General features: G+C 39.1%; 1 protein-coding gene across 7 annotated transcripts in view; it reads right to left on the bottom strand.

Annotated features, from left to right (window-relative positions):
* The window catches only part of ACACA (acetyl-CoA carboxylase alpha), a 277,490-nt gene that overhangs the window by 171,494 nt on the left and 84,990 nt on the right, over positions 1–21,006 (bottom strand). For all 7 annotated transcript variants that reach the window (XM_019805579.2, XM_019805581.2, XM_019805580.2 and 4 more), the window contains 7 exons: positions 18,042–18,174; positions 16,606–16,744; positions 9,360–9,469; positions 8,470–8,551; positions 7,436–7,534; positions 5,832–5,938; positions 1,598–1,708 (listed from right to left, as the gene is read on the bottom strand). In XM_019805579.2, the coding sequence (XP_019661138.1) occupies positions 1,598–1,708; positions 5,832–5,938; positions 7,436–7,534; positions 8,470–8,551; positions 9,360–9,469; positions 16,606–16,744; positions 18,042–18,174 (781 nt within the window). The remainder of the gene's footprint in view (positions 1–1,597; positions 1,709–5,831; positions 5,939–7,435; positions 7,535–8,469; positions 8,552–9,359; positions 9,470–16,605; positions 16,745–18,041; positions 18,175–21,006) is intronic.

The following is a 21,006-nucleotide window of genomic DNA, read 5'->3' as shown; positions in this document are numbered from 1 at the left end:
CTCCAATCAGCTTTTTAACTGCTTCTTCTCAAACCAGAAGACATCTCTAGGGAAAAAGGGGTCTCAAATGCCACCTCCTTGGGTTTCCTTCTTCTCTTATACCTTAGCCCCATAACTCTTTACTGTCTTGAAAGGTCTCTAATGCCTTAAAATGGATTAAAAAAAAAAAAAATCTTGTCCAGCTTTTCTAGTTTGTTCTCAATGGGAGGATTGGTTTGTTATTTAGTTGATCATTATTGGAACTTGAGCACTTTCATGTAAAACCTCCCAATCTTAGTGCTCTAGATTCTTCAACTATTTGATTCCACAGTAATAAGTAGTTTTGAAATATCTAAAGGAGTTATATTTTAAAAAAATTAACATGCTTTTTCTTTTGCTTCTAAGAGCAAAAGACCTTTCCTTTAGACCCCATGAGGCATTGATCTACCCATGAAATTAGGTAAACTACAAAAGGAATATAAAGAAAAAGAAGGGTAATATTTGAATTCTGACATTCAAAATAGGATAATGCAGCAAAACAACACCTTTATCACCTTTATCAGATTGCTGTTGAATGGCTTAAAAAAAAAAAAAGAGGGCAAATAGAAGGTGGCTAGAGACACTAGTAAAAGGTAGTGCAAAGTAAAAAAATTTTGGGAAAAATAAAAACAGTGGGAAGCTAAGAGAGTGAAAGGCCAGAATATGTCCCAATTTTCCTTTTCCTGATTCCTCTTTTTCTGGGAGGAGAGAAAAAAAGTGAGTCAAGTATGTGAGGGTAGCTCTAGGGCAGGAAAGAAGAGACTTTTGTCTCCCAATTATCTCTCTAAGATTCTGAAAAGAGATCATTTTTTTGGCCTCCACAACTAACTTGTAGCCACACCACTTGGCTGCAAATCAGAGGGTTAGACACACAGAGATTTGAGGTTTAGCTTTCCTAGCCACCCTCTGTTACAGAATGTGGACCTGCCATAGGGTGTCTGCGTGTGGTGGCCAGTAGCACAGACTAGGCTGTAGACTGTGGAGCTGGCCAGGTAGATGGGACACACAGCAAAAACTCCAGAGCTTGCAGCCAATCTGAACTAAAGTGAGATTAAGTCAGTCAGAGAGCCTGAGCCTGGCCAAGCCAAGAGCAGCCAGATCAGGAGTTAACCACACATTTTATTTACAGTGCCAGCAGAAGAGGGACACAAAAATGTACAAAAGCATTTTGACTCTTCCTTATCACTATGAGGTCCCATGAACCACATGCACCATACAGGGAAGAAATATCTGAGAAACTGAGCACTTCTACATAAGAGTGAATAACTACTGTTTGAGTTACCTTATTGAATAAAACCTTACACTGGATAAGGTAATCTTACACTGCTCCAGCAGGTAGGAGCTAGAGAGAAAAACTACAGTACTTATACACAAAATTAAAAATTAAATATTTTCTGGACATCCAAATTATATTATGACTTCTTATTATTATCTCTTATTTTATTGAGGTATAATTGACATACAACATTATATTAGTTTTTGGTGTACAACATAACAGCTTATATATCTAGTGTGAGTTAAATCATGTATCTCTGATATACATGTAAATACAAACAAACAAAAACAACTTGAATTCTACCTGTCTGAAGAGATTAGGGAAGTCATCTGCATTGTTGACTTTTCTGATTCCTTTCCCTCCACCTCCTTCTGAGGCCTTGATCATTACTGGATATCCAACTTCCTCTGCTGCCTTCAAGAAGAAAGAGAAAAATGAAAGTAAGAGTAGTATTAACAGGGAAGGAGAAAACTGGCACCTTCTCCCTTTAAGAATGCTATAATTGGGGGCACCTGGGTGACCGACTCCTGATTTCAGCTCAGGTTATGATCTTGAGCCCCATGTTGGGCTCTGTGCTCAGCATGGAGTCTGCTTAGGATTTTCTCTTTCCCTTTCCCTCTGCGCCTCCTCCTGCTCACGTTCTCTCTTTCTCTCTCTCTAAATAAAAATAAAATCTTAAAAAAAAAAAATGCTGTCATTGGTAGGTCCAAAAGTAGTAAAATAGAAAGGTCCTGAAGACGTAAGCAGGGAAAAAAAAAATAGTGACATAGGTGAGAAAAAAAAAAAAGTAGTGACAGTATTTGTAGCATTAGGTTGAACCAAAAGAAAGTGCCTTTTCTGTAGGTAAAAAAAATAAAAAATAAAATTTTTTATATGGCATTTTCATATTGTTCAAGCTAAGGCAATCCTGTATACGTCAAAAACAAAATAAAACTACATGTTTATGGGGCACCTGGGTGGCTCAGTCAGTTAAGCAACCAACTCTTGATTTTGGCTCAGGTCATGATCTCAGGGTGATGGGATCAAGCCCCCATCTCAGGCTCCACGCTGAGCATGGAGTCTGCTTGTTCCTCTCCCTTTGCTCCTCCCCCACTTGCACTCTGTTTCTCTCTCTCTCTCAAATAAATTAATAAATTAAATATTTTTTAAAACCTGTATGTTGGGCACCTGGGTGGCTCAGTTGGTTAAGCAGGTGCCTTCAGCTCAGGTCATGATGCCAGGGACCTGGGATTGAACCCTACATCAGCTGAGCAGGGAGCCCTGCTTCTCCCTCTCCCTCTGCCTGCCGCTCTGACTACTTGCTCTCTGTCAAATAAATAAATAAAATCTTAAAAGGAAAAAATAAAATAAAATAAGACCTGTATGTTTATATATGAATCCGTGTGCATTCATACACCCACATATCAGGGTGTTAAAAAAAAATACACCAGTGGTGATTTATAGAAGGAAGATGAGTAGATATACTTCCACTTTTTACTGTATTTATTTCTCTATTATTGGAATTTCTTATAGTATGTAGGTATTCATGTATTACCTCTAATTTTTATTTTTTATTTATTTATTTTTTTAAAGAAAGGAAGGGAAAGAATGAGATATTAGAAAATGACTTTTTTTTTTAAGATTTTATTTATTTATTTGACAGAGAGAGACAGCCAGCGAGAGAGGGAACACAAGCAGGGGGAGTGGGAGAGGAAGAAGCAGGCTCCCAGTGGAGGAGCCTGACGTGGGGCCAGAACACTGGGATCACGCCCTGAGCCGAAGGCAGATGCTTAATGACTGTGCCATCCAGGCGCCCCTCTAATTTTTTTTAAAAAAGGTGTAAGTAGTTCACTTAATGCCGATGGTCCCAGCAGCTTCTGGCAACATATAAGATTCAACAAATCAGAACTCTCATGTATCCAGAAATTATTTTCTCACTCAACTTTTTATAAAAGATAAAAATAACAAGACACTAAAATATTTAAAAAATTAGTTAGGAAACTAATTTTCTTTCTTTTTTTTTTTTTTTTTAAAGATTTTATTTATTTATTTGACAGAGAGAGACAGCCAGCGAGAGAGGGAACACAAACAGGGGGAGTAGGAGAGGAAGAAGCAGGCTCATAGTGGAGGAGCCCAATGGTGGGGCTCGATCCCATAACGCCGGGATCACGCCCTGGGCCGAAGGCAGACGCTTAACCGCTGTGCCACCCAGGCGCCCCAGGAAACTAATTTTCAACACATACTCCCGTGGTTTTTGCATTTATGGCATTTGATAATGATCAGGTAACAAAGCTAAATCTTTCTGAAAATTATTATATATTTGTTAAGGAGAGAGCTAGTTAAATCAAGATATGTTCATCTATTAGAATGCTATGCAATTATTAAAAGGGATGAGACGGCTTTTACATGTAACAATACAGAAGATGCCCAGACTATATTGTTATGGCAAAAAGTAAAGTGGGGAAAAGTTAACCAAAATTTAGAACAATGAAGTCATTCCTTTGTCAAAACATTCCAGTGATTTACGGTTTCCATTATAACAACATCTAAACATGTGCCAACGGAAAGAAGAGTATTTCAAATGTTGAATTAGTCGATTAAGCACAGTCCCATCTCTTCTAAAATTCTCTTACCTCTATTCACTTCTATGCTTATAAACAGAGTTAGCCTGATGAAACAGTGTTATCAAAGAAAGAGTTACCACTGAGTGGTAAGTACCAAAAAATCAGCCACAAATGTGGAGAAGACTTAAAAAAAATAAGATAGTCCACATGATGTCAGTAAGAAGGCAGGCCTTTTAAAAAGATATGAAGGTTCTAGGCACAGGTCATCCATTTAGAATTTTTTTTTTTAAGATTTCACTTATTTATTTGAGAGAAAGAGTGAGACAGAGAATGAGAGAGAAAGAGAGAGCACAAGCAAGGGGAGAGGCAGAGGGAGAGGAAGACGCAGGCTCGATCCCAGGACTGTGGGATCATAACCTGAGCCGAAAGCAGAGGCCCAACCGACTGAGCCACCCAGGTGCCCCTTTTTAGAATATTTTAGGAGAATTTTAATGTCACCAGGAAAATACATATACATAATAAAAAATAGGAAGAGAAACTGGGATTACTAAGCTATATATAGCTATATAGATATATAACTATATATAGCTGATATATATATACACACACACACACAGATACACTGTATATATATATATATATCAGCTATATATATATATATATACAGTAAGACCCTAATTTTATACTTAGCATAATAATTATAAATATGGGAATCTATTAATAAAGATGATCACTATATGATAATAATATATACTATGAATCAAAAAAGCTGAAAGAAGATGTATGACTGTGTTATGAATATATCTCTATGTCTGGATGGTGGGTTTATGGGTGGTTTTATCATCATCTCTTTTCTGGCTTTCCAAATTTTCTACCAAAAATTTTTACGTTTAAAATTATGACCAGGAAAAAAAGGAACTTCAATTGATAAGCAAAATAGCTAGTTCCTTACAAAGGGCTTCTATTCTTTTGCAAATTATAGCAAATAGAGTATAGCATTTGCCATTCAATTAGAAATATTAATTATTCTTATTAAGGAGACTACGAGGGGGCTTAACTACGTTCCTCTTGAATTTATAACATACAAAGTCAAACACGAATACTGTGTTTTTCTAAAACAGCCTCTTTCATCATCTACTTGGAAGCTTAACTGACACTTCCAACTATTTAAAAAGTGAAAGGGGAACAAACTGGAGAGAACTATAAAGGAAAGAAAAGGCAATGTTGGAGAAAGGATCTCCTTTTGCTTGGGTTCCTGTTTCTACAAGGATGGACAGTAATTAGACACTTTCAGCCTCTCTTGGCTCCCTCCCTTACCCCTCCCCAAGGGAAAAAGAGTGAATTGTGTGATTGGTCAGTCTGCAAGGAGGAACTGAGCATGCATAGCTCAGCCTCTTCCCCTTTGGGATCCACCCACTGCACAGAACATACGCTCTTTGTCAGCTCTCAGTGATTCAAGAAGCTGAATGGTGAAAGCTCTGTCTCTGCCGTGGAAGTCAGTAGTTACTCAGCACCGCCAGTACCCAGTGCATAAGCATACTGAACTCAGACATTTAAAACGATTACAAATCTGATTGCTGCTACACACTGAAGCCATCTTCGCCAACATCTCTATTTGTAATAAAGCTGACGCTTCTCTGCCTGGCTTCTTCGTTCTGAATTCAAACAGGGGAAAATGTGTGTTGTTTGCTGCTCGGTCTACCCCCACCACCATATACACACACTAACAGGTGGTAGAGAGCAGAATCAGTACTCCCCTAAAGCTCTGATTTAGCCACCTAAGAAATGTCATGCCCAAGTGAGCAACTGCTTCAAAACAAATTTAAATTATTTTTGATAAATCTAGGTCACTTCCTTACTCTATAAACCATATCTCCTGTTCTTACAATCCCAATGCCAACATGGGTGTGTATCATGAACCAGGCTTCAAGTTACTTTGTTTGTGACTCTAATTGATCAGTTGAAAGACATCACTCCCTAGAGTTTGCACCTACCTTCAGCCCATCATCCACATCCTTCACATAACCTTTTTCATATAATTCCTGGGGAACATTTAAGATACGTTTTGAAAAATCATTTTCATGCCAGTCCACACGAAGACCTGTAATAGATAACAGTGACTTAAAAGCTGCTATAAAAGCTTCTGTTCTTGTCAATTTTCTGCTATTACTTCTTTAAAATGCTCTCACAGTTATCCAAAATTGAAGGTAGATGTGAGAAAGGAGGATGCCATAAAAACCTTATCAGTCCTTGGGGTTAACAGTATTTAGCTCTAGCAGGACCTGGTAACTCTGGTTCTGACCCAGAAAGAAGCCAGAAGAGCTAATAGGGAGCAAACTTATAAAAATGCAAGGACATAAGAGACCACCAAAAAAAAAAAAAAAAAAAGCCCATGTCAGACTTTTCGCAGCGACTCAGCAGGCAAAATACCTTCGATTTGTATGTTCAGGCCTGCTCCGGGGCCAGAGGTCTGGGAAATAATTCAATCTTTATGAGCCCTTGGAAATGGGAATGGCGGTTTTATTGGCCTCAGCAGAGTCATGATTCCATGCTCCCTGAATGTCCCTGTACTCAGCCACAAGGGGAATGCTATAGCCTCTCCATTCAAACAAGAACAAATTCAACCTTTTATTTTAAACTGTTTGACCCAGCAGGTCTGGAGAGGATATTGCAATTTCCCTGGAGAGCCAGAGTAACAAGAGTTCAAATCTGTTCAGCCTCAAGACAATGGTCATTCCCATTTGAAAGAGGTTTTAGAGTCTGTCTGCTCCCTGTGCTGGAGTACTAAAACCAGCAAGTTCATATTGTTATCAGCTACAATGATTCACACGGCACTCTTTAAGAGATTAGTCACATATAAATCATTTAAGAAAAATTTTATTCTTCTCAATGCCTGGAAGAAAGGTTGACTATTGCCCTCATTTTCTGCATCAAGGGCAAAAGAGAGGTTGAATGGTATTAAACAGGCAAAGCAAATCATCAAAAGACAGTGGGCTGACATTAAGAAAACACTGGCAGGCAAACATTTGAATAAGTGGGTTTTAGGTTTTTCTTAGTGATCCAGGTCACCTGCCAGACGGGTTCAAAGGCCTAATTCTGCCTAAGTCCATCTCTGACGAAGATTCTAGCCTACCCAGAGCAGATCCCAATCTACAGAACCATATGAGTTTTCCTAGAGTTTCTCCAAATCCAAATTAAGCCCCTAAATCACTTAAATCACAGTTTAGCATCTGTGCATCTGGTACAAAATTTATATTCCTAAGACATGATAAAATCACAGGTGTATTAATTAAGCTAGGAAATATAAGATACCATAAATCAACCTCGATTCTATTTCGTATCATATATGTCATTACATTTTTTTTCTTTTTCTAAATTTAAATTCGATTAGCCAACATACAGTACATCATTAGTTTCAGATGTAAGTGTTCAATAATTTATCAGTTGCATATAACACCCAGGGCTCATCACATCACGTGCCCTCCTTAATGCCCATCACCCAATACATTTTAAAAAAACTTAAGAATTAGGCCACAGTACCAAACAGCCTACTGAGCTTTTCTGCACTTCAAACTACAAACAAGAAATACTTTCTTACCACTGCCACTCCAGGGAAGAGTTGGGATACCTGCAGTTTGAGCCACTATGGAAGATGCAATCTTATCCCCCAAAGCCCACATGGCCTGGCTTGGAGGACCTAAAAACAAGAAAAGAACCGTGACTGTAACATTTTGGCCTCATTTCTGTCACACAGATTTTGTCTTCTATATAATTATTTTTGTATTTGTCTTGTCTCCCCTACATTACATACCATGGAGATCATGAATTTGATTAAGGGAATTACTATGTTATGACTCAACCTGATATAGTGAGCTCTTAGCACACAGTGAGAGTTCAGTACACATAATGAATCAAATTCCTAACAAATCTACTGATTTTATCATCATTCATGATCCAACTTGACCAGATTATCAAAGTCTTTTTTTTTTTTTTTAAACCAATCCTAAAATAAGGACTAAAAAGTTGGGGGTTCAAGTCTGAAATATGCCCTTCTTGGTCTTAGGGGAACCTAAAAGGAAGATTTATCTTTAATAGGGTTTACAAAACATAATCATCATTGTGGAAGGTCTCTTGAGCCACATACTCTTGATTTCACTCTTTGCTATAAGAGAACAAAAAGTCAGAAGAAGCAGCTCTTACAAGAATGGAGCCTATATTCTTAAATGTGAAGGTGCTGATTCATATTTAAGGGCACAGTGCTAGGGTATCCTAATACTCAATTATCTCTGCTATATAAAAAGAGGTCCTTTCTCCACATATTTTCTTAAAATTAATGGCAAAGTTTTAAAAGGCCAGTGTTTTGGAAATCAGAGCCTTCTCCGTATCTCATGGAAAAGAACCTGGGGACAGAAGAGACAATCAAGATGAAGAAAGATAAGTAGGATGTAAGAAATAAGGAAGAGAAAAAAAAAGAAAAAGAAATGAAGAGGGTTACTCTGAGAGTTGCTAACTGACAAAAAAATAAGAGCACAGTGCATGTCAAACAGAAGAAAAGCAGAATACAGAATGGAATACGGGCAAAACTGACAGAGAGAACCAGAAAGACAGGAAGAGTATGTCAGAAAGGCTTACCCATGAAGGCGATGCCATTTTTCAAAAGAAGTTCTGGGAGCTTGGGATTCTCAGAAGCATGACCCCAGCCAGCCCACACTGCCTATAAGGGAAGATAATATGATTTGTTCTTAAAATTCATACTAAAAAAAGCCATGATAGACTGTATTACTCTCTACCAAGACTGGCCCTACTCCATGAGGTACAATAGCTCCACAGGAGCCCAACGCTTATTTCAGCTTCTATGCTTGATTCTTGGCAAACTTCTTACAGAACAAGAATAAGCAGTCCATGGCAAAACCTCTGAAGAGGTCAAAACCAAGCTGAAGTTGAAATTAAGACCCAGCTAGCCTTGCTGCTCTTTAGGAAACTCAATTCATAGCCTTTCCACAAGACTCTACAGAGCCCTTTCTAGAAATATTGGTTTTCTTTCACAGATTCAATTACTTTGGCCACCCAACTCCACATTTTTATCTAGCGGTTATACTGCCATACAAATCTCTATTTTTTTTTCTCTCTGGGCTTAAGGACGTTTACCCTAAATTTCCTAACACAATATAACAGGGAAGAAATAATCAGCTTCTCCACCACCATATTCTGAGCCCAGAATATTCCACTGGAAACACAGGGTTTTACTTACTTGACATAGTTTGAAGGTAAAATGGGTAACTATATAAATAATCTCTGACAGACGCTTACAAACCTCCTGTTTGTATTATGTTTATTTTTGACTCATTCATTTTCCCCATCTTTTTTTTCCCAATCTGTTATATCCCACATAAAAAAAGCTTTTATCAAACTTTCAACGAAGATGATTTATATAAAATTTGAAATTCTTCTCTGGATAGCCCCTTGCATCTAACAGTCCAATGGCTAAATCTGGTTTGAAAGGACACACTGGCATCTCTTACTTGTACTGGAATCCTTTTAGCAATATCAAGAATTAATTCCACGTTTGCATAGTTGTTGTTGTTTGGTCCTCCTGGCACTGGCACATAGTGATCTGCCATCTTAATGTATTCTGAAAACGCAAGCAAATTAATAGAGAACACATGCTTTATTTTCAGAAATATAACAGCAGAGCAAACCTTGTAAAGGGCAGATACCATCACAGGTAACAAAAGGACAAACTGCATTATAGGGTAAGTCCCAGGACCAGGACCATTTAGTTAGAGGCTCTGACTTTATTAAGTCAGGACACTAATATGTGCTAATCTCATATTTAGGAAGCTCTTATATTAAAACAACAGTTCTCAAACATTTCATTATGCAACCTTTTAGAAGGGTCTTTAAGATCTCTATATCAAGGATGACATGTCACTTAGAGACCCCTCTACAATTATTCTATTCTGACAAAAAGTTTTAGTTCTGATGCCCTTTAACTTGCCCTGTACTCTGAGAAAGCCCTTTTTCTGGTGCAGAGCCAGGACAAACTGGGAAAAGAGGGTAGAGCCTGAAGGGTTTGTAGACTGGCTGAACAGGAAAGATTAGTTACAGGCATCTACCAAGTGCTTGAAAAGAGTTTTATCTGGAATGTTGGAGATAGTAGGTATTTGAAAGACACTTTTAAAAGATAACTTCTTTCCCTCCCTACATTTTTTCTGCTCAGTACTCCCTGATGTCTCTCCCTTCCTGTTCTGGCAGCAACTGCCGCAGAGCAGCAATAATGCGCAGTGACGATACTAAGCAGTTTACATATATTATGTAATACTCAAAAATCCTACAAGTGATAGGTATTATGGGCACCTAGTGGACAGGAAATTGCCTAGGAGCAGTCAAATAACTTGCTCAAGGGCCATCTCTACCATATCTATTACTGTTTCTTCTATCTTGTTCTTAATTTTTAAAGGTTTCATGTCCTTCTAAAAAAATTCCAAAGTAAGATACAAAGGCCTAAAGTTTGTTCAAAAGAAAAACAGGTTTATTGTTCTCCTTGACAATAAAAGGGAGAGCATGTGATCTATAAAAAAACAATTCGGTAACATATCAGGATGTAATAATACTATTTTTTAACAGCTGAAATCACTCATTGTCCCACCACTCAAAGATAATCGGTACTAGAAACCATAAATTGTTAACCAATCTAACCATATATTGTGGGTATCTTCCCATATATGACATAGAGATATATTTAATATGTATTTAATATTTTAGATAAATTTTAGTACATACTTAATATTTCAATGGCTGTCTACTACTCCATAATGTCACAATAGTCCATAATTCATTTAACCACTAACTTATTGTTGGACATATGAGTCACTAATAATTTGGAAAATATTGAAATAATGCAATGATGAATATCCTTGTACTACTGTCCAGTTACACGCACAGGATACATTCCTAGAAGTAAAACTACTACGTCAAAAAATAACCACAATTTTCAAAGATTGAACCACATTAGACTCTCATTAGCAACATGGGTGACAAATTGTACTCTAATCTATATTAGATATTATCACTCATTTATTTATTTTTAAAGATTTTATTTATTTATTTGAGAGAGCACGGGGGAGCACGAGCAGGGGGAGGGGCAGAGGGAGAAGCAGACTCCCCACTGAACAGGAAACCAGCAAGGTTAGATCCCAGGCTCCTGGGATCATGACCTGAGCCCAAGGTAGATGGTTAATGGACTGAGCCACCCAAGTGCCCCTTAACACTCTTTTAAACTTTACCAGTCTTATAAACTAAAAAATCCCAATCGACTACGGTTTTGGTTTACATTTCTTTGATTACTATTAGTATCAAATTTCTTTTCATATGTTTATTGTTCCTTTTTCACTCTTTTATTAACTACCTAATTCATGTTCTTGGTTAATTTTCTACTGTAGGGTGTCATTTTCTCTCTTACAGGTAGACACTCTTTGCTGCAAAATGTTTTTCCAGATTAGCATGTCTTTAACTTTTTTCATTTGCTAAACAAAAATTTTTATGTAGTCAAATCCATCTAACTTTTCTATTGTGGTTTAGTCTTTTCTGAAGTTCTATAGCCCTGGGTACAGAAAAAAAAAGTGATATTAATTGCTGACCTACTTCACACATGCACACGCATGCATATGCACACACACGCACATGCACACACACATAGCGTGCAAAGGTACTGCAGTCACCAACCAACAACAGTTCAGAGTTCTACACCAACTGTTTTCTATTATCGCTATTGCAGACACTAAAGGGAAGCCCGGTAAGTAGGAGAAAGCGTATCTTATTCACACAGCTTGGATTTTCCATTGTTTCCTGGTTCCCACAGTTGCCATAATTACCACCAGAGATGCTATTCTAGAGAATACTCACAAATGAACAAAACCCCTCAAAAGAGAACCTTTGGTTCTTTACCACAGATTACACTAATCACCCACCTCTCCAACTTTCCCGATAATGAGCATAACATAAAAATATGCAACTGGGTTGATTATTACCACCCTCACTTAACCTGTCAAGAATGCCTGCTCCCTTCCAGGTCTCAGAGCATAAAGTCCTCCTCCCATGTGAATAACCAACTCTTCCATCTAAGGCTCCTTATTCATAATCTTTTAAATTGCAAAAGTAATTTGTGTTTTACACTGGATTCCTATGATAACTGCACATCGGTACAAGTTTACTAAGACTCATAGAATTGTAAACTTTTTATGGCACATAAATTATATTCCGTAAAGGTACTAAAATAATTAACATAATAGAAAGGTTAGAAAAATGGAAAAATCATCCAAAATACTAATTCCCTAATTCGATACCACTAGTATAACCCTAAGAGTTCCATTTTTCAAATAACTTTTAAAGAAACTGTAAAATTGTATAAACTCTGTAAAAAAGTTGGAAAAAGGAGAAACAGAAATAAAAACACCCCAAAATATCACCCCGAAAGACTAGTAGTGCTGTTGGTATATGCCATTACACCTTTGTTTTTCTGACTATATGCAATGTATTTTTCCCTATTATTATATCACCCTATAGCTGACTTCTTTCTTTGCAACAGTGATGGAAAGACACATTGTCTGTTCCCATGACCCCAGTTTCCAGGTCTTCATACCTTAGGGAATCCCCCTCTCCTTGGGTGTGGACAAGATCTATGACTTGCTTCTAGCCAAGAGAATATGGCAAGGAGAGGGAGCTGTCACTTCTATGATAATGTTACATAAGAAAGTAACTGATCTTACTAGAAGACTTTCCCTGGCTGGCTTTGAGGAAGCAGGCAGTCATTTTGGGATGGCCCACATGACAAGGAGTCCAGAGTAGTTTTTTGCCAATAACCAGCTAAACATTCAGGCCCTCAGTCTGACAGCCCATAGAAAACTGAAAGCTGCCAACAACCACCTGAGTTTGAAAGTAGATCCATCCCAAGCCAAGCCTCAGATGAGACTGCAGACACAGCTGACAACTGATTGCAGTCTTGTGATAACATGAAGCAGAAGACTCAGGGAAGGGGCGCCTGGGTGGCGCAGTCGTTAAGCATCTGCCTTCAGCTCAGGGCGTGATCCTGGCGTTATGGGATCGAGCCCCACATCAGGCTCCTCCGCTATGAGCCTGCTTCTTCCTCTCCCACTCCCCCTGCTTGTGTTCCCTCTCTCGCTGGCTGTCTCTGTCTCTGTCAAATAAATAAATAAAATCTTTAAAAAAAAAAAAAAAAAAAAAAAGAAGACTCAGGGAAGCCATGCTCCGACCTACAGAACCTGTGGGCTAATGACTGTTGCTTCAAGCTGCCAAGTTTATGGTAATATTGTTACACAAAAACAGATAAATAATGTAGCAATTTATTAGACTGCATTTCAGGCCAATAAATGTTATGCCACAAAATATTTTTTAATGTCTGCATGGTACTTTGCAGAATTGGTGTTGCACAACTTATGTAACTAATTGCTCATGTTGGACACTTAGGTTATACTCCCAGTTTCTCATTATTTTTTTTTTAAGATTTTATTTATTTGTCAGAGAAAGAGAGAGAGTGCACACAAGCAGGGGGAACATCAGGCAGAGGGAGAAGCAGGCTCCCTGCTGAGCAAGGAGCCCGATGCGGGACTTGATCCCAGGACCCTGGGATCATGACCTGAGCTGAAGGCAGCCGCTTAACCGACAGAGCCACCCGGCATCTCAGTTTTTCATTATTTTAAATAACACTACAATGAATATGTATCCTTGTATGAATACATCTGCCCCATTACTGATTTTTTTGTTCCTCGGAATAAATATCAGGGAATATGCTTATTTTTGTCCACTTGTGCTCTAGACCCAGTTCCCTTCCACCTCCTCCAGGTCCCTGTGCGCTTCCACCCCTTTCCCTCTTCGGCTCCTTCCTCTCAAACTATAAACATCCCCCAGTCTTTCACTCTAAAAAATAAAAATCCTCCCTGACTCTGAATTTCTCTTTTGTTACTACCTTTTCTTCTTCCCTTCTCATTCAAAATTCTTTAAAAAAAAAAACCTGTCTACATTGGCTATCTCCATGTCACTTCCCATTCATTCCTTAACATCCTATATTAGTGTGCACACTCATACTGTTCCACTGAAACTATTCTTGCAAATGCTACCAATGATTTCCTAATTACTAGATAGGTTCTATTCCTACTTCATTGGATTGCTGACTCATCTCACCCTTCCTTATGGAAATTCTTTTTTTCTCTCTTCTGTTTCTTCTCTCTCTCCAGTCATCTCTTCTCAGCACTGTTAATGGGCTGATTTTCCTGAGTCTATCCCTAAAATTTTACTCTTCTATAAAATTTCATCCTTAGGCTCCTCTTCTCTTCACTTTCTATCTGTTCTTTCAGGGCAGGTAGTGTTAACTACTATATGTTTGCTGATAATGTAGACTCTTAGCCTCCAGCTCTCATTATTTCTAAGTTCTGGAAAGATATATCCAACTTTTACAGGATTTATAGGATCTGGTTATACCAGAACTACTCCAAATCTAATTTGTCTACACCCCCTCCAAACCTTCCTTTTCTGGCTACATTATTATTTTGCCTTTCTTGATGATACTGGAATCTGCCTAGTATCCAAATTAGAAACCTAACAGTAATCATCAACTCTTCCCTCTATCACCAAATCTTGCCAATTTTACCTCCTAAGCCTCTAAACCATCCCTTTCTTCTCTCTTCTCAGCCTCATCATGTCCTGTAGGACTGCCTTCCATAAATGGATCTTTCAAGATGCTATCTGAATTGTCCATCTAACTGCTTTTGTTTCAAGAAAAGAAAAAGTACCTCTAAGAGATACACACTGAAATATTTACGCATGAAATAATATATCTAGGATTTGCTTCAGAAATTGTGTGTGAGAGCGGGGAGGAGGTGTAAGTATAGATGAAACAAGATTGGCCATGAGTTGATAACTGCTGATGCTGGATGACAGGTAAACGGGAAGGGATTCATTATACTCTTCTACTTTTGAATTGTTAAAAACAACAACTAACCCATTTAAAATGCCAATCCTTTAATCTCCAACACACAGACCACACACATATCCCTAAAAAAATAAAGCCTATGCTCCTGAGGATGAAAATCAACGCCCTCCTTGAGAAATATTAGATCACATCTTGCACTTTAACAAGCACACCTGTAGTTTCCAGCAAACCATTGCATCATGCCTTCATACATTTGCATAGACTGTTCTTTGTGCCTGAAACACCCTGCCTGGAGTGTCCTGTTGATTGCTTCACTAACTCTCGCTCATTCTTGGCTGGGCATTAACTTCTTTCCGAGAGCGTTCTCTTAACCCTGCTACCAAGAGCAGGGGTTAGAGGTAAGATGCTCAACTCTGTGTTCTCACAGTACCCTGTGCATATTTCTATTATAGCACCTACCTCACTCTATTGAAATTATTTGTTTCCTACAGCAAGATCACATTTTATTCAACTATGGGTCTCTGTGTTCACCAAGTAAATGAATAAAGGAATTAGTAGGAGTACCAGGTAGAAACAGATGGGGAAAAAGAAATCATGCAAGGTAGTTTTATGTTTATTATAGACAATTTCATCTTTGTAACTATTCAGTGAATTAGACATTATGATCCTCCTTTTACAGATACAAAATTGTGGCTCAGAGATGTTAAAGGGTCAAACTAAATGATTTCACATAACATATGCTTTCCAATCAAATGGTACCTTATCTGTTTCTAAATAAGATAATACAATGATTCCTACTCCTTAGGAACAGTCTTAACATCATTGTCTCAATAGAGAGGGAACATACACAGACCAAAACAGGTTTAAAAAGATAGCTCTTTAAAGAGCTAATGTTATCTGTGGGTACTCTACCTTGGAGATTATACTTTAGTGATAAAAAGTACAGAGAGAAAAGACTAGCCGTATCATCTCAGCTATACTAAAATAGTCTTTGTCTACAACTCTCAGATGGAGGACCATCTGAGGAGAGAGAATATGCAGAAAAGCTTGCAGAATAAAACCCAGTTGGGTCCCTCAGGAGGAGGGTAAAAAAAGAATCTTAACCCTAAGATTCTCTAAAATTCCATGTAGCTTAGCCTGTAAGAGAAATAGCCATCTCCTTCCAAATCTTTCCACTTACACATGCTAAAGTATGTAGCTTAGCAAATACTTGACATTGGAAGGGCAGATATCCGGAAACCCCAATCAACACTGGTTAAATTTCTACTTATTTTTACTTAGAACACAGGAGACTGTGTTGAGGTTAAATAAAGTATAATCATTTGTATATGCCTATTATTACATTTTTTTAAAGAGAAATCCTTGGGTTTGGCAATCCCCCTAAGTTAAAATTCTCCTAGTTAAGACTTTGCTATTCCAATGGTTTATGCTCAAGGGTGATGATGCTTGCTTTTTTTTTTTTTTTTAAAGATTTTATATGGGCGCCTGGGTGGCTCACTCATTAGGCATCTCTCTTCGGCTCAGGTCATGATCCTGGGGTCCAGGGATCGGACCCCCCTCTCCCACTCCCCCGCTTGTGTTCCCTCTCTCGCTGTCTCTCTCTGTCAAATAAATAAATAAAGATTTTTAAAGAATGAGACAGAGAGCACGAGAATGGAGTGAGGAGCAGAGGGAGAAGCAGACTCCCTGTTGAGCAGAGAGCCTGATGTGGGATTCCGTCCCAGGACGCCGGGATCATGACCTGACCTGAAGGCAGTTGCTTAACCGACTGAGCCACCCAGGCGCCCAAGGGTGATGCTTTCTTAATGCTAATCACTCACCTGCATTGGCTTTCAGGTCTTCAGGTGTTACCATAACAACAAATCGGATTGCACGTTCATTTCGAAACATCTCATAAGACCATCGACGGATAGACCGCATGCATTTCACTGCTGCAATCCCATTGTTGGCGATAAGAACCTGGCAGAGTGGTGGGATGGGAAATGGAGAGAAAAGTAGAAAAGGCAGGCAATGACAAAGGAAAAGAAATGAGACCATTTCTGTAGATCTTTCTCTGGAAAGCCAGATTTTCAATTAGGAATTTATGTTGCTAGTCTAGGCAGTTAGGAACCAGCTCCCACATGATCAAGGGATACTTTAAAATGTTAGCTAAGCAAATACTTTAATATGTGCCAGCTAAAACTTACTGTTTCTAACTTTTATTTCTTGAAGGGGAAAATCACAATCTTTCAAATCTTGTGAGTTTGTGAATTATTCTACCATACATGTTACTAGGGTAACAGAAGACAAACTTCAGAAGGACGATATATTATCAAGGAATGGGGGACGACTAAACAGTGTAATGTCACGCACTATTCTCTGTTGTATTAAACAAGGCACAGAGTCCTGAACACGTGTAAGAACGCTGGCACCAACCACTCTCTCTCCAAAATGCTGAACCCTAAATACCTTAGAATTGTAGAGACTGCCTTACAAAGAATGGTCACAAGAAAAAGAGTAGAAGAACCAACGATCCTGAGGTGTCTCTGTAAACAAACCTCTCCTGACCTGTCTTGCAATCATGGCCCCAGGATAACAGAGGGTAGGAGATACACAGTCTGTCTTTAGTGGAAGATTAACGGAAGGACACCACTGGAGCAATACTCCTAAAGTGGGAGTACAGGTCCCCACGCTTTATTTTTTTAATCACTGAGAGCTCTTTCAGCCAAGTCATCCTTTCAGCTTGGATATGGTTTAGATAAAAGGGGCACAGAATTACTCCTAACATTTCAAAATATATGTAATCTCCTTAGGTATTTCATACGGTGTATTCCCTCCAAACACCTCAAATATCTGCTGGAAGCCATTAAATCGCAGTGCATCACACCATTCAAGTCTTCTGTTCTGAAACTTCCTCCGCTCCCTTAGCTCTCGCCCCAATGCAGTGACATAGCTCCTCACTGCTACCCCACAAGCTAATCGGTTTTTCATACCCTCTCAGAGTGGGGCAGCATAACCCCATAAAACCGCAGGATCTTTTAAAAAGAACTTTTTGACCACCACTTCATCTTTTTAATTAGCTCTGCCTAAATAATCAGTGGTAAATACCCAGAAAATGGTGAAATTCACAGGACACCATGGAGGCAGAGAGATTAATTCTGCAGAAAGAGGCAGTCACTGAAAATCCAAATGTCGGTTTTGAGCAAATCTAGACATCAAGTCTAGGCACTGAATCTCGTGAGCTTTTGAAAAAATAATTCAGGAAGTTTTAACTTACCTTCTCAATCACTTTATTCCCCCCAAAACGAGTAACAAATTCTGCTGGAGAAGCTACAGTGAAATCTCGCTGAGAGTCTATTTTCTTTCGGTCTCGACCTTGCTTTACTAGATGCAAGCCAGACATGCTGGACCTGTAAAAATAGAGAAACCATGAAAGTCTACTGATAGGATTTTTCACACCATCTATCTCCCCTGGAGATCTGCTTTTCACAGCCATACTTACAAACAGCACTTCCAACTGCACCCTTGTGAAGACTGCATGCTGAGAGATCACATACTCTTTGAATAGAAGAGAAGAGAGAAAGAAGATCCTTGCTTGTGGAAATTTAAGAAAAAAAAATTAAGTGTTCTTGAATAATAAAAGATAATATTAAGGCTTACCAACAGATGCCATCACAAAGAGATAGGTAAAGGACAGGATGAAATGAGATGGTAGAGATAACAGAGAGACTGGGAAAGCTAAGAAAACAGCGGAGCTGTTGTTGGATCATGATTCTGGCATACAGATGATCTTCACCTCTGTATCTCTAGCCTCCATTTTTCTAAATGGCTAAACTTTTAACTGCCTACTAAGTGTTTTATTTGTGTATTCCACAGGTATTTCAAAATCAGTAACTCCAAAACCAAATACTTTACAAGGCAGCATAACAGATCATATTTCATTGATAATAAGACACTCCTCCTTGGGGGCGCCTGGGTGGCTCAGTTGGTTAAGCGTCTGCCTTCAGCTCAGGTCATGATCTCAGGGTCCTGGGATCAAGCGTGTGTCTGGTTCCCTGCTCAGCGGGGAGTCTGTTTCTCCCTCCCTGTCTCCCTCTGTGCTCTGTCTCTCTCAAATAAATAAATAAAATCTTTAAAAAAAAAAAAAAAAGGATACTCCTCCTTAAAAAAAAAAAAAACTTTAAAAAAATATCTGAAATTGGGACGCCTGGGTGGCTCAGTCAGTTAAGCATCTGCCTTTGGCTCAGGCCATGATCTCAGTGTCCTGGGATCAAGCGCTGTGTCTGGCTGTGTCTGGCTCCCTGCTCCGCGGACAGTCTGCCTTTCCCCCTCCCTTTGCTCCTCCTTCCCCACTTGTGCTCATGCTCTCTCAAATAAATAAATAAAATCTTAAAAAAAATATATCTGAAATTGATGCATATCTTACAACTCATGGTGTACCTTATTTAACTGGCAGTATTTTTTTTTCTGAGTGGTACATACAATAATGGTTCCTCTAAGAATCAATGGTGTGTTAAGGATAGATGAAATATGTAGTGGAAACAGCATAGGCCTGGGTTTAAATCCAGATCTGCCCACTTAATAGCTCTAATGATCTTTAACAAATAATTTAACCTTGCTCAGCTTCAGTTTTCTCTTTGCAAAATACACATAGTGCACTCTATTCTGGTTATTTACTAACCAACTGTCCCTCGGCTCCAAGCTCACCCTTTAATGCTCTGCTCTGTGACAACAGAGCTAAGACTTTGCAAACTTGTTCAGTTGTGCCAGTGGGAAGGCAGGATGGTAAGAATAGGGATTTCATTCTTATTTTCCAGCTTTTATCACCATTGCTCCACAGTAACAGAGAGTTAATTCCAGCCTGGCATCTTTCAACGTTCCTGCTGAAAGTCTCACTGCAACCCTTACAGGTACCAGGAGCAGAGGATTATGGCTCCTTGGCAGAGCCCCAGCCTTGCCATACTCATGCATCCTCTGGGCTACGCTGCCTTGGCCTATCAATCAAGGGCCTGCCCGGCCAGGCTTCCACCTGCTCTGAGCACCAGCTACTCAAAGCTTCCTCTCAGAGGTGCAAGTGCTGGCCCCCAAGGGCCTTCCTTCAAGCTCCTATGTTCTGGTAACCCTACCTCTTCCTTTTTGTTCTCCCAGCCGGGTGGTAGCTACTTCCTACAAGTATTAATTTGAGGCTCCTTCAGAAGACACCCAAGTCACCAGTCCTCACTATTGAATGCCCACTGTTGATAATACTTAATGCAGTTTCTCTTTCCCTGACTGGACCTTGACTGACAGACCCTCTTTTGAAAAGGTGTTTTGGGGTTCAATGAGATAATAGCTATAACTAAGCACTTGTATACACTGTTAAGGGGACAACTGTTTTCTTATTCCCACCTTTCCTTCCTTTCTCCTGCAGTCTGCCCTCAATGCTGAAGTAATTTCTTTTCAAAATATGGGACGCCTGGGTGGATCAGTCAGTTAAGCGTCTGCCTTCGGCTTAAGTCGTGATCCCAGAGTCCTGGGATCGAGTCCCACGCCAGGCTCCTTGCTCAGCAGTGAGGCTGCTTCTCCCTCTGCCTGCTGCCCTCCCTGCTTGTGCTCGCACATGCTCGCTCTCTCTGACAAATAAATTTTTAAAAATCTTTAAGAAAAATTTATTTTCAAAATAAAAGGGTATGATTAAAATTTTCCCACATAGAAAATACCAGGTCCAGAGGGTTTTAAAAGACAAGTTCTAGCAAACTTCTAAGGGCAGTAGTCTACCAGATTTACAGACAATAAGAAAAGAAGTAAAACTCCTCAGCTAGAGTAACACTGATACGAAAACCAGAAAAATATGTCACATAATGGGAAAAGTCCAGGTCCATTTCATTCGTGACTACAAATGCAAAATTCCTAGGTAAAATATTCTAAATAGTAGGATATTGGTGCAAGGATGGGCAAAATATTAGTAAAAAAATGTAACCCCATGACCAAGTTGAGTTTGTCCCAGGTATGCAAGGATGGTTTAATTTTAGAAAATCCATAAATGGGGGCGCCTGGGTGGCTCAGTTGGTTAAGCGTCCGCCTTCAGAGCAGGTCATGACCTCGGGGTCTCAGGATCGAACCCCACGTCAGGCTCCCTCTCAGTGGGAAGCTTGCTTCTCCCTCTCCCTTTGTCCTCTTCCCCCTGCTCATGCTCTCTCTCTCAAATAAATAAATAAAGATCTTTTTAAAAGTCCATAAATGTAAAACTCTGTTAGATTTCC

Source organism: Ailuropoda melanoleuca, chromosome 13 (genome assembly GCF_002007445.2).
Source record: "Ailuropoda melanoleuca isolate Jingjing chromosome 13, ASM200744v2, whole genome shotgun sequence".
NCBI classification, from domain to species: Eukaryota; Metazoa; Chordata; class Mammalia; order Carnivora; family Ursidae; genus Ailuropoda; species Ailuropoda melanoleuca.
This window is presented reverse-complemented; position numbering and strand designations above follow the sequence as displayed.